The 15308-nt window shown below is 30.0% G+C and overlaps 1 protein-coding gene across 1 annotated transcript; it reads right to left on the reverse strand.

Moving 5' to 3' along the window:
• Window positions 1-13325: 13325 nt before the first annotated feature.
• LOC106341081 lies at window positions 13326-15012 on the reverse strand. The gene is made up of 4 exons (XM_013779894.1): window positions 14402-15012; window positions 14157-14312; window positions 13953-14066; window positions 13326-13525 (listed from the first exon to the last, which is right to left on the reverse strand). The coding sequence occupies exons 1-4, from the start codon at window positions 14948-14950 to the stop codon at window positions 13418-13420; spliced, it is 927 nt and encodes a 308-aa protein (XP_013635348.1). The 5' UTR covers window positions 14951-15012; the 3' UTR covers window positions 13326-13417.
• Window positions 15013-15308: the final 296 nt, after the last annotated feature.

A 15308-nucleotide genomic window follows, 5' to 3' on the forward strand; every position in this document is an offset into this window, starting at 1 on the left:
TCATCTCTTGCTAGCATAATGAGCTAGCATTTGGGGATGGTGAGTGGGTTTGTGTATTTTAAATATTAATATTTTGGGTTTGGGGAGTGAGAAAGATGAACAAAGTGTCATGGGAAAAGAAAAAAAAAATCCTAGGGACAAAAGGAAAGAAGGAAGCTCTAGATTGTGTACAAAACAACCTTCTCCCTTATAATAAAAAAAAAAGAGAAAAGAAAAGAGAATCAATGAGAAGGTGGGAAGGGAAATGAGAAAGAGTTAGAGCTAAGTGTTGTAAAAAGTGAATAAAAGTCCCTAGTTGGTTGAATCTAAAGAAAAAGAGAGTTGTTCATTGGGTGAGTGATGTGAGTGGGTGCTATTTTGGTTTTAAGATGGGGATGATGATGGTGTGGAGTGCTGCTTTCATGTTCACTTTTTACCCAACAAAATCTTTGATGAACTAATTCAAATTGATTCATATGATTAAACATCGGCTTTAGGATGGGGATGAAAAGGGTAAAGCTTGTAATCACTTAGGAAAAAGGTAGAACGATGAGAATGGATTTATGTATGCATGAATTGCTTCTAGTCTTAGATAAATTTTGCATAATGATCAAGCTCCTTGTTCTTGAGTGATAACCACCTTGAAATGATGCATTTGAACCCTCTTCTTCATTCACATTAGACCATTTACTTACCTAGCCAAATGATTGAGATCATGTGCCCATTTGTGAGAATTCACCTTGTGTGTGTTTGTGTGTGTGAATCAATGCGAGGGCTGGTTAAAAGAACTTGTTGGTTGATAAGCATTGCAACTTGTGTAGAGGTTTAAGAGTTTTGACAGGCCTAGAGAAGCTAGAGTACAATAAGAGAGTTTGCTCATGATTTTTGCTATGTTTCTTTAGGATGTCAAGTTGAGTGCTAGAAAGTGTTTCTTTTGGTTATAAGCTCTCATCTTTATATATTTTCTTCTTGATTTTTTGAAAAGTTTACTTGAGGACAAGTAAAGGACTAGTGTGGGGGAGTTGATATCTTATGAATTTGCATGATTTTAGCCATTTATCCTTGTACATTTTGATCATATAGACTAGAATTTAGTCATATTTAGGTTGCATTTTGCATACATGAGTCTTTATTAGGGGCTGGAGTGTGCTATGGAGTTCTTGGAGGTGTTTAGAGACATTTCTGGTGTAAAAGGGTGAAAGATGAACATGGATGGAAGTTTTAAAGATATCTTCTGTTGCTAATATTTTTGGAAGACATATTAAATTGAGTTAGTTTCTAATGGAAGTGGTTTCAAGTAATTTGAAGCTGTATTGGAGGAGTTATGATCGATTTACTAGAGGCATATCAACCCTGGTCGAACCCTGGTAGACCACTGCGGGTTCCCTTACCCGCGCGGGCAAAGAAGGCTGGACGACAGAAGCCGACGCCCTACCAGCACGGGTTGGACGACCCGCGCGGACGACCCAGGACGACCCAGCGCGGGTAGACCAGAGCGGGTTGGGCGACTCGACCTCTACCAGGGGCGCTTTTTCTCTTGGTCGAATTTTAGTGTTTTTAAAGGGCTTTTTAGATTTTTTAATGAAAATCATTATGTTTTCTAGGGATTGTATAAATACCCTTGTTATCCCAAAGTTGAGACTTATCTTATGATCTATCAAATCAAAGACCACTTTGGAGTGAAGGATCTAATCTTGATCATTATCTTTTGTGATTGCTTGATTGCTTTGATCATTAATCATGTTTAGACTTAGATCAACTAATGATTTAGTGTCTACCATGATAATGAGTGAGTAGTCATCTTTGGATCCATGGATTAGGATGATTAGGATGATTAAGTGATGATCTAGAATATTTAGAGTAGATTAATATGTTTTCTTGCTTGGTTGAGTGATCTTAATGCTAATCTAGAGTTGGCCATTTCAGATTAGAAATCTAGACATTTTATTGCCTGAAAGGTGTTCGATGAAATGTCTGAGCCAACTCAACATGCTCTTAGCTTACCCTACCAAAGGCATTTGATGTTAGGGGAGTTTTGATAGTTGAATGATCTGTTCTTAATGATTGTTTGATTGACACAAACCAAAGACATTTGATGTTTGATCAATTAAAGGAAATGAGCATTTGTCTTGACAAAGAACTTGCTTAGAATTGTTATCTAGACTTAGGAAAATGTGTTGATTGAAACCTTGCCATTTTAGATTGAATCTTAATCATTTGACATCAAATTCCTATACTCATGATTCCTCCTTTATCCATTTGCTTGAAAGTTGCTAGTTAGTTGTGTTAGAACCTTGTTAGCTTGATTGAACCACCTCATCACTTTGATTGCATTTAGCTTAAGTTTGAACATGAATTCTCTCTGCATTAAAACTCTTAGAAATAGATTGACATCTTAAATATTACATGATTTGAATTACGACCCTTGAAAAGTCCATTTCACTTCTTGCAGAACTAGCATGTTATTCTAATTTAGAATTAGCCTTATTATTTCTCCCAGAATTTTTTTCTCAGACCTGCCTCTAGCATAATATCCTTCACCATCATCATGTGAAACCCTAGATATTTTAAGAACTTTGTCTTTATACCTTGCATCACTCGTCATATCTTCCAATGGGAAAGTATACTTGTTATACCTAAATGTTTCCTTGAGAGCGTTGAACCGTGAAGGTAGCGAATTCAGAAGAAAAATCACTTGCACCTCCTCTGACACAGTTACATTCACGCTTGACAGGCATGACACAACCTTCAAGAAGTCATTGATATTCCCATTCTAGTCCGGGTATTAACCTTCTTGAAGGCTAAATTTTTTCGTGCAAGTAAATTCTATTCGGTAGAGTTTTCGAAAGATATAACATCTCCATCGTATGTAGACCATGTAGAAGCAGATGGCGTACACAACTCGATGTTCCTTAACACATGATCTCTCACATTGAGAATGATCTAATTCATTCCTTTCTCTGATCTTTCAAGCCTTCCAGCTTTCTCTTTTACCAATCGCTCCATGTATGCATTTTTCGTTTTCATCTTTCTTAATCACTGATGCAAAAAGTGGCGAAGATTCTTCTAGTACATCTTTTAAACCAAGGACTGAAAGAAGCACTAGCATCCTCTTCTTCCACAAAGATAAGTCTCCCTTCTCATCAAATTGATCGATTTCGATTCTTGCATTCATCATTGAAGTTGACACAACTTAGAGATCTTATACCACTTTTTCTGTGTCTCGATGACTGATATAGTTTGACCTAGAACAAGAATCAAACACACAAACTCGCGAACTTGTTGACGTAGGTTAGAGAATATAAATTCTTAGAATTGAGAACAATAGAAGAGGAACGCGGAAAGAAAGTAGAAGATAAAGACACAAACAATTGTTTATCCGAAATTCGCATAAAGTGGTTACGTCTCTAGGGCCTGGAAAAGACAATCCACCAGAGCCGGTCTTGGAGGGAAGCCAATGAAGCTTGTGCTTCCAGCCACCAAATATTATCATCCTAAACGGCCACATTTGAACAGAAAGTTCTTAGTAGCCCAGCGGTTGGGTGGTTGTTGTAACCTGTTACAGGTTGCGGGTTCGAGGGACTTCAGCCACATTTTTTAAATTGGCTTCTAGCCATATAATAACTAGGACCGGCTCTGCAATCCACTATAACCTTCGAACAAAGATTATACACATTCTCTCTCTCAAGCTTACAAATCGACTTGTTTGGTGTGAAAACACATAATAGAATAGAACATAGGAGCTCCTCTTTTATATAGAGAATCTATTACACTAACATAATTGGATTAGGGTTTTTCACTCTTTTTCATAAACCTATTAGGAATATTTCTAAAATAGTTATAACTTCCATAAACCGTGAAAGTAATATTTTCATGATACTATCAACTTCCATAATACCATAAAAATAATATTTCCTTTTTAAATATGATGTATTAATTATTCTAGTTTAAATTATGCAGTCTTGTTTGATCTCGTCACCATATCTTGATGAAATACTTAGTTGTTCTTTGACATAGTATTTGACAAATTTCAATAGTGGATATTTTTGTATAGTGAAAACAAAGTTTTGTTCGCGTTAAAAATGAAAAATATTATTCATTAGAATTTCTGAGAAAATTCTTTAAAATATAAAGCATAAAATTTTAAAGTAAAATTTAACACTATAGATATATTACGATATAAATAAGTGAAGAGATAAATCTATCACATGTTTGAGCCTCATATTTCAGGTTCAAACGTGAATCTTAGTTTCAGATATATATCTGGACTAACATTTGGTTATCGTTTTGGACTGTTCTCTACTCATTTTGAATGAGCTTTTGTCTTATGGTTCAAAGACCATCACTTAGTTTCACCTGCAGTTATTCATATTTGGTATTTTTTGATCATACAATAATAATTGGCAAGAAGAAAAGAAAACACTATTACCAAATACAGTTAGCAAAGTGAGAAAGAATGAAAATGTTAGGGGTGTGCATGAATGAATCGGATATCTAAATTTTTGGAGGTATTCATTGTTTAATCTATTTGTATATCTGAAATTTTATATTTTAATCGGATATCTGATTTGATCCGTATAAATAAAACAAAACTTAAATAATTAAATAAAAATATAAAATAATATTTTATTAAAAGTTTAAAATTTTATTCTAATTTCAAACTTTAATAACTAATAATTAATTTATTTTTATTTATTAAATAAAAATATTTTACAACTTACATAAAATATAATAATTAAATAATTTATGTATATAATTTTAAAATATATGTATATATATGTAATATATAACGGATTTGATCTGATATACTTTCTTAAAAGTAAGAGTATGTGTGATTCATTTTGTTTTTACAGATATTACATATTATTATTTGTTTTGCTTCGTAGATTTACGGATATCCATATTTTTCGGTTCAAATAGAAATGGATAACAAATCTAAACAAAATTTACGAATATTTTGCTCAATCCTAACCCCAGAAAATATAACGCAGTTGGTCAAAAGATAAGAACTTTGGAATCATGCTTTGGTTAGTTGATTATATTTCATGATTGCCAAATACAGAAAAGGGTCTTTTATTTACTATTTCTACACATTAACTATTAAGAAAAAGAATCAACTTACATTCCTTAGTGTGCATCTAAAAGTGTAAAAGTTCGTTTTCCTATTAAACTGTCATTCATCAACCTTCTCTAATCAATAACGATATTTTTTTGGTAATGACAAGAAGTCACGATTCCCATAGTGTAACGATTCTGTAAATTGAGTACTTTAGGCAAATGTTCACTTTTTCTAGAATATTGACACTGCTTTATATCTTCAACTCTTTACGTGTTTAAATTGAGAATTTGTACAGGTGTAGTTTCGTCTTATGATGGCATCTCCTATATTCTTATAAGCTAAAAAGTATTAAAACGTTTCCTTTCTTTTGGTTCCTCGATTTTCCACAACATGATTTGTAGATATGTTTGAATGGGGGAAAGATAAAAAATGTGATTTTTGACTGTGATTTTTCAGCGCAAGTGTGAGAAATCTAGCTCAGAGAATAATGACAACTAACTATGCAATTTGGCTAAAACAACTTAAAACAAGGTTCCACGAGTAATACAATTTAAAAACTATTAACATCTAATGGGTTAGCTTAGACGTATTCATTTTTTAATCAGCCGGTTGGTGTTATATGCATATAGATGATTCGTGAAAATATTAAGATAATGTTTCAGCTTGGATTGGTTTTGCTATCAAAAATCTAAAATGGTGTAAAATGATCAATGATGAGAATTATGAATCTTTATTCTTTAATAGTGTTTCTCTCCTTTATATACAGAGTTGAAAGCGTTTGTTTAGACAGACTACATGCTAGTACGTGTTTCACAAACAAAACATGGTAACTCTTACAAATCTTTTTTAAAAAAAAATTGTTGAAGACAGTGTCAACATCCAAAAATGACCTATATTTCTATCTATTTGGAAGAATTTCTTAGAAATATATAGGGGTTCACTTTCTTTTATCACACAAATCTCACGTAATGCTTGTAAGTTTCCTTTTGATGTTTCATATATAAATCTTATATTATAGGTTTGGATTTCTAAACTGTTTTAGATATATGATATTATTAATAAAATATGATAAAATGATGAATAATTGTTTTTCTCAACTAACAGTACAAACAATTTATTTTTATTAAGATATACAACTTGATTTATTTTAGCTCAAATTTCAGAAAGAAGAGGCATAAAGTAACAAATTGATTGCTATTAAGCTAATGACATGAAATAATATATAGGGGGAACATGCCGCCCAATACTTGAATCTTTTTGAACTTGAAGTTTCATTGTGTGCTAAGTCATGATTAGTAATATATATACTATTATTTAGTTGTATTATGGTGGTTGTTCTTATAATTTGTTATCGCGGCTAATAATGTCATTGCCCATTGGATTTGACATCACTTTGTTAAATATAGCACGATTGCAAAATAAATTAAAAAAAAAAGATACTATATAAAACTACGATAAATGGATCTTCCTTCAAAGTGCTATTTTCAGTCCTTTTGGATTTTTCCTCCACAATGAATCTGTTTTAGATACAAGAAAACACATGTGAGCCTCTCCGTTTCTTCTTCTTTATTTTCCGAATAAATGTGATTCAATCAAATTACCAATTATGCTTAAAAGGTATTTTCCTGAAGTGTTTTCAGTGATAACTTGATAAGAGGTGCCTTACTAGCTAGGATAATATTATCTGAATGCAGGGGGAAACTGAATTGTGATGGAAGAAATGCATATATAGTTGATTGAGTACTATTATATCTAAACTTTACTGGAAGTTAAATTATGTCTAAGTAAACAACTTGTTAGGTTTACTGATTTCTAAAGTTAATATTAAATTGATAACCATATGATTACTATGGTTATTCATCATATTCTACACCATGAATATTTATCATACTAGTTTTTAGAGTATCTAATTAGAACATAGAATCATAAGATAATTGTGTGACGCAGGAGTGTAATCAATTACATGAACCTAATCATGTTGGACTAGATACTTACTTTCAACGAGAGTTAATCTAAGAATTTAGTTGAACATAATCAAATCTGATCTAATGTTTGTCTGAATCATTGAATCCGCAACGAGAGTTGGTTTTTGATAGAATTAGGCATCTAATAGTTTTTTACAGCGAAAGCTGGGTAATTTACTTTTAAATTCGAGTTGTGGGATTGTTCTTAACAAACCCTTGACACCTATTGATTTCAGTTCTAAATCACATGCTCATTGGAGTTGCGAGACCATCTGTTTTTTTATTATGTTTACTCGACACAGATCCGAAAGCTCCTTACGAGAGGAATCCTAAAGTGCTTGTATACGACCAAGTGGAGTGAAATTCAGGAGATCATTGTAGACAAACAACTTACTGTGGAGGAAACTTTCTGTGTACGATATGCACTGTAGTGTGCAGTTCATGCTTTGTGGTGGAAGATAAATAAAAGAAGGCAAGGAGAGCCTCATATTGTTAGACCACCATTAACGGGGGTGCTTACCCCGGTGCTTAACCATTTAAAAAAAAAAATGGAAAAAGTAAGCAGCTGCGCTTGAACAAGCGCAGCAAGCATCGGTTGTTCCCACTGTTCGCGGGTCCCACAGATACGTGGCGGCCCGCGATTGGTTCATTTTTAATTTTTTTTTTAATCAGACAAAAACCAAAAAAAAAAAAAATTAAGCATCCCAAATGGGGTGCTAGAGTTAATTATGCCCTTAAAGTGCTAAGACGGGTAGTGGAAAAGAGTGTTAGAAACAAGCTCAGTCTATTTAGCAAGAAGGATATAAAAAAGCTCAAGGGAACTCTTGGGTTTTGGTTTGGAATTAGAATCCATATGTAATTTAGTCACGTACTGGCTGAAGGAAAAACTCTAAATTCTTGATGCATCTGATGTAAAAAATTTTTTTGATGAATATAAATTTAACATTCATTCTAAAAAAAAGTTTTGAATCACATGTTTGATTTCCCTTAGTTTAACGCCTTCTCATTTGTCAAACAACTGATCTATTCACAGTTTTGTTTTATTTTTTCCATCTTTCTGACTTAGTTTGTTTGAAACCACAAGTCTATTATTTGTTCTCCAGTCTCTGTAGATTGGATCATTAAGTACCACAGTGATCCCCTTATTTGAATGAGAAACTTAAAGATTTTTTTTGGGCATATCAATTATCACTGGAGAGTTGAATCATGTTGACAAAACAGAGGAATCCAACGAACACCGAACACACACTACCATTGAGAACGAGCAGGGGTGTTTCATACCCACGATCTAGAGAATCACCGTGACTACAGCTCAGCCCAAATCTTGGAGAGGCACCAAAACCCAAGAGAGTAGGTTTGAAAGCTTCAGAGGGTCAGCAACGAACGGAGAAGATCAAAAACTAGCAGACCGTGAATCTTCAGCTTAGGCTCTAACTTAAAGCTTAATGATCCACAAAGATTGTCCCATGTGTAGGAGAGAGAGGGTCGAATGATGATTTCTTGAATAGACTCATGGGTCGGGAGATGAAATAAAATGAACTGGATCTTGACCCCCACAACGTTTTTTTTTAATTTCTATATTAAAATATTTTAGTTTATATAACAAAATTTACCAATAACTTAATCTAATTTAGTGATATATATATATTACATAATTCTATAATAGCTATGTTTACGTGGCTTATATATTATTACTATAAATTTTGTATTTTTGTAATAAAAATTATTTTGAAAACATTATTACGTAACATTACTGCTTTACATATTTTTATTTTAAATTTTAAATTTATATGGAAAAAAAAAATTGGACCTATATAGTAGAGAAGAAATTTTTTTGAGATACTTTAGAACATATTTTTTTTTAAAAGAGAAGTTATAATACATTGTACTTCAAAATAATTTTGTAGTAAATATCATATTTAAAAAATACACTAAGTTTCTAACAAAAAAAAATACATTAAGTTGGATAAAATATCTTCTTTTAATTTGAATAGAAATGAATCTTTCTAACAAAATCTTTGTACCATGTATTTTTGAAAATTAATCAGTTTAAATTGTTATTATCATTAAATATATAATTTATATAATTTAAATTTTTGTATATAAATAAAAACTAAAACAAATTTTAATTTCTAATTATATTTTATGATAACTAAAATTAAAATTAAGTACATTTTGGAAATAAAATTTATACTGATTGTGAAAAGATTTTTAAAAGATTTTGTTAGAACTTTCTTTAAAATGTTTATTTTTCTTCAAATAAAAAGAGAAAATATTATAAATATAATAATTAATTCATGTAAAATTTGATAATATTTTAAAGAATGGTCCAAATTAAAAATCACGCATAAAAAATTCATCACTACAATATATATATATATATATATATATATATGTATATTAAAAGCAATTTATTACAAAACCAGTATATGGTTGAATCTATAGTATCTTATTTTAAAATATTATATATTTATCGATATGTGTTTGTTAGCACAATATCTGTATAAATATTGATACATGTATAATATAATTAATATTAATAACATTTATTATGAAAATACAATAGTGTTAGGATTTTTTATATTTGATTCGATTTTATTATTTGCATGGTAAGATTCTAACATTATTGTATTTGCATGATAAATGTTATTATTAATAGAGCTAATTAGGTAGATATACTAAAAGAAGTGGAATACCATGGTTAGGGAGGGAAATGGTTATGATGGGGAAAAAAATGAAGGGAAATAGGGTATGGAGCTAAATATAGGAAATATTAATATTATTAAGTAGATTATAAATGTTTATATGCAAATATAATTATATATTGATGGAATAATAATAATATTTTGATGGAATGAAAGGAGAATTAAATATGTTGTTAGGATTTGATTATGAAAAAAAAAATGTAAGCAACTTTCTAGGGGATGGTCCATTTAAAATATCACACATGAAAGAAATCATGATTTCTATTTTAATAGTATAAGATTAGGTTAAAAATTAATAGAATTTAGGGAGTGTACCTTTTTAATTTCTTATTTTAATTTCTAAACTAGATATTTCAAATGTTTTGTTAATTCAAAAGGAATTTTTATATTTAAACATTTTTGTATTTAAATCTTTTATACCCGACCCGGATCATTAGTCGAACTGCTAAACCCAGTGATCTGATATGTAATCATGTTTGGGTTTTAAAAATTATAGATTACCCAATAAAACCTGCAAAAACCCACAAAATCCAAGATTAACCGATTGAACCGATGAGTGATCGACATGTAATCTAATTTGATTTAATATATTGATATAAAATATAATTTTATTTTATTTATTTTACTAAATAATGATATATCAGTTATTGAAATGTATATAATTCATAATACAATATGTAGTAATAAAATTAATTTTTAAAGTTTTATCTATGTTTTAATAATATAGATTCATAAAAATAGATATGTACAATTTTTTAAGATTGGATTTTAAAAAGTACATTGATATACACATGTTTAGGAAAAATAATTTACTATCAAATTTTTTTCTCAATGGGTATTATTAAAATTTTAAACAGAGTTTTTCAATATTAAATAAGTGGGCATCATTAAAAGGTATGCAAAACATTTTGGTGGATGGAAATAATAAGAGGATATATAATTACGAAGATATTTTGGTAAAATATTTTAATAATAAAATAAAAAGGTAATAAGAATAATAAGTGGATATATTACTACCCAAATTATGTCGCATTAATGATTTAATATGTTTTAGGCAAGAGTAATATTTTTTAGACAACATTAATGGGGGTGAAAAACTTTCCAAAAATGTTTATTGAATTTTTTTTTTTTTTTGATTAGTTTAAATAAATAATATTAGAATTAAATTAAATAGTAGTAGCATGGCTTTGTAAATAACTCAAAAAGTTAGGGCATAATCCTAAGAGTGATTCTTCTTTAGTAGTATGGATATAAAATTAACTATATTTTAAAGTATAAATTCAGGGGTTTAACTGAATTTTCATTGAACATTATACTAAATAGACAACATTACAAATTCATTATCTCATTAGGACAATAGTAGTGAATATTTTTTCTGTTTTTGTAACTTTCCATTATTATTTTATAAATTTTATGAATCCAAAAATATATCCACTAGACTACTAGTCTGTATTCACATCTTCAGTGTTGCAATATTAGTCTTCGAGTGATTGAATTTTTAGGACTAAAATAGTCCAACCGTGGACTTAAAGTCACTTAAAGCTTTATAAATTGTAAAGCTTCGACGTTTAATTCATTTTCAAAATCTGAGTATATTGATGGCAAAAAAAATCAGCTGCCTTTAATGATTTCCTTGAGATGTATATATCCACTAGGTTAATACATTCTCCTTGCGCGGAACGAACATTATATATACAAATTATTTTATGTATATTTTTACATATCATGAAAGAGTTATTCTTGGATTCACCCCTATGGTGAACCTCTAGGTTGACCAACCAATAGGATTTCATTATTTCAAATTTGATATCTTTTAAAAATGAAAACAAAATATTGTCAAGTTATATTATACTTTTAAAATAAAAAGTAAAAAAAAAATAGTAGTTACAGAAAAAAGAATTAAATTTTTTTTTTAATGTCGTCAGCAAAACACTAAACCCTAAATCCTAATCCCTAAACCCTAAACCGTTGGATAAACCCTAAACCCTTTGTAAATTCTAAACTCTTGGGTAAACCCTAAACCTTTGGATAAATCGTAAACTCTAAATAAAAATACTAAACCCTAAAACTCTAAACCCTAAACCCTTGAGTGTTTTAGTGTTTAGTGATTTTGATTTAGAGTTTAAGATTTTTCCTAAAGTTTAGGGTTTAGGGATTAGGATTTAGGGTTTAACGTTTTGCTGACGACGTTAAAAATATTTTCTTTTGTAATTACTACTATTTTTTATTTATTTCTTTTTATCTATTAGTTTTAAAAAGATAATATAATTTGACAATATTTTGTTTCTTTTTTTAAAAGATATCAAATATGAAATAACACAATTCTATTAGTTGGTGAACCTAGGGGGTGAACCCAAGAATAAGTCATCATAAAATAATAAATATATATTGAATAATCAAAAATCAGTAACTATTTCATATATAATTAAATTGGTAAACATATAAATCAGTCTTATTAATCTAAACAATATTATTTTTTTATTTGATAGGATATGTAATTAAATTTAAATGATATTAACATACATAATATATTTTTAATATTAATGTCTATTCAATGATACTCTTTACTCATATGGTGTTTTTGATCATTTGTATTTTTAATGGCTAAAACTTTAAATTACTGATAACAAAATTTTCATTGTGAGGTTAATAATCTTAGTAATTTATAATTTTTTTAAAAAAAATAAGTTGTCAGTGTTCGTTCAAAGCTTTTATCAAAAAGAATTTTCAAAGTAAATTTCGAAACTAAAATATTTATGTATTTATAGGGTTTATAGTTTAATTTAAATTAAACTATAAACCCTATAAATACATAAATATTTTAGTTTCGAAATTTATATGATTTTGTAATCGTTTGTATTTTGTCATAACAAAAAATTTAAGCCATGGATCACAAAATTTGAATGTGAGACTTTTAACAATTTTAGTAATTTATAGTCATTTTCAAAAATTCAAAATATAACATATACAGAAAAATATAATTTTTTATTATATGGTTATTATGATTGTTTAATTTAGTTTAATAGTTTAAAATTAAACAAATATGATAGAAGATACATTAATTTTTATCAAATCTTTTATTATTCAAAATCATTAATTGCCATATATACTTTAGCCACATTAGGAAATTCCATTACTTTTATTTAAGGAAATAATAAAGAACATTAATAATGAATTTATGGTTAGTTTAATAAAAAAATTATTATATAATTAGATGTACCAACCTATTTTCTAATAATTCTAAAAATCATCCTAGTGATGACACGTGACTACAAAAAGAAGTTGTAATGTTTCTCAGTTAATATACGGGAGATTTGCATATTGAGTGGACTCATTTGACTTGAGCAAAATACAAACGCAATAATTTCCAATGCTTTTGGTACACTAAGATGACCAAGATTCTCCATGTTAGGGATTATTATTAAATAACAATATAAATTCGTGATAAAGAGCATAACAAAATCAATGTTTAAGTCCACTAATCAAAATTCTTATAAAATGACATTATATTAAAGAATAGAATCTTCTTCCTCAGTCAAGTATCTAATTTGTGCATACGTTGAATTTACATTATTGAACTTCAACATTCACACAAAAAGAAAGGACACCTGACAAGCCATTTTCAGTATATAAATTAAATACAATGCAGCTTATTAAAATTTACGTTGTTCAAAAAACTATTGTACGACCTTAGTCTTATTAAAAGTCTTTCACCAGAAAGAGGAAGAAAAATCAGAAGCTGCGTATTGCAAATGAGATTGTTGCACCACAAAGCTGCTCCCAAAAGCTTCGTTTTCCTCATGCAGCCCATCCAATTTCTGCACATCATTATTTTAGTACAAAAGAGACCTTTTCTAGTTAATTACACACATCTTACAGTTACAATTTAGTTACGTTTTCATTGTATTATTTTTTTTGGTATGACATGCAAAATCCGTTAAAACATATATGAAGTAAACGCGAAGCGTATATAATTTCTTTTCATCTAAAATACAAAAACATTTGTGTGCCAAATTCTAAATCCACATGTTTTATCCACGTCTGATAATTCATCTATATATTTTGTTTTAATCATCGACAATCTATACATGTAATATCAAATTGTAGCTTGTGTTACGATACATGCATGCACTTATATATATTACATCTAGATGTATATGCACTATATTTACAACAATTTTTTCACTTGGGGTTTTGACTAAAAATATTCACAGTAAGAAAACTAGTTTTAGAATATGAATTTACCCAAAGCTCGGCGTCATCGTCTTCAATGGTGGGAATTTCTACAACGTCTTCGTTGCGTGCGAATCTTCCACGTATTCTAGGTCTGCTGTCCGCCAACGTTTTCCTGCATGCATACTTTTTTTTTCCATTTCAAAAAAAAATTACTAATCAAAATAAAGTAATAAAGAACTTTAAAATTTTGAGAAATGTTATTAGACCGTTTACCTTTATAGTTTTGGTAAAGTTTCTCTGGTTACGTTTAGCTCTGTACTTTGAGATCTTCTCTTTACGTTCCTCTGCACTGTAACGTCCCACCTTCAAGTTCTGCGCGTCTGGAAACGGCTCCGATGATCTCTGCTCGGCAACATTCTTTCTTGTGTTCTGAGAGAAAAAAAAAAGAAAATCAAAATCAAAACACCTTTGGCAAAAATTACACCAAAAAGCAAGAAACAGAGCAATAAAACAGAGACCTGCAGATCTCCTGTGCTGTAGACTCGCCGCATCATCTGACCGGAAAAGAAGTTATTTTCCGGCGAGTTCAAGGTATTGTAATGGATATTTAAAGAATCCATTATCGGAACGTTGTTGAAGGGAATCTGATTTGGTTTTCCGTCTACGGAGTTGGTGCTAAAGCTTCTCTGCATATATCTTCCTGCATTCTCTATTGCACTGTAGCTTCTCGCCATTGATGCAACCGGTTCCGTCTGATTATGACCGGAGCCGCCGTAAAACTGCTCTGTTTTGACGGCGTCTGAGATATTTGGATATAACCCGGTGGGAATCTGATGAGAGAGAGTTAGGGTTCCGAGAAGGTCGCTTGGAGGAGATAAAGAGAGGATGTGAGGGGTGAAATGGTCAAACATGTTGAGAGATTCATCAACAGAGTAGAGTTCGTTGTTGCCGAACAAATCTGTTGTTGTTGTTGTGTCTGAAGAGAACATATCTGGACTAGAGTTTCGGAAAATTGAGGAAGAAGATGAAGAAGAACCATCAAAGATATAAAGATCTGAAGAAGTCATTTTGAAACTGATGAAGTGAAACTCTATTTATGTTCTGTTCTGTTTGGTTTCTCTGTTTTAGAACCAAGACATGACAGGTTAAGTTTCTTTTGTCTGGTGAGTGACAATGTATTTATAACGGCGGAAACAACAATTTCTTTCACTAATATATCCTTATGTTTATCTGTATTGTGGATTTTTTCTTTAAGTTTTGTATTCTTACATTTCTAACCAAAATGCTTACATTCAAATAATTTAATTCAAATCCACTTGGTCTTACTGTCTTTTTGATTGTATGATGTGAGCAAAAGCTCCTTTTGTTGTTATATTACTATTCAATTCTTACGTTTCTAGAATCTAATTCCGTCATTGGCATAGC

Source organism: Brassica oleracea, chromosome C4 (assembly GCF_000695525.1).
Source record: "Brassica oleracea var. oleracea cultivar TO1000 chromosome C4, BOL, whole genome shotgun sequence".
Lineage (NCBI taxonomy): Eukaryota > Viridiplantae > Streptophyta > Magnoliopsida > Brassicales > Brassicaceae > Brassica > Brassica oleracea.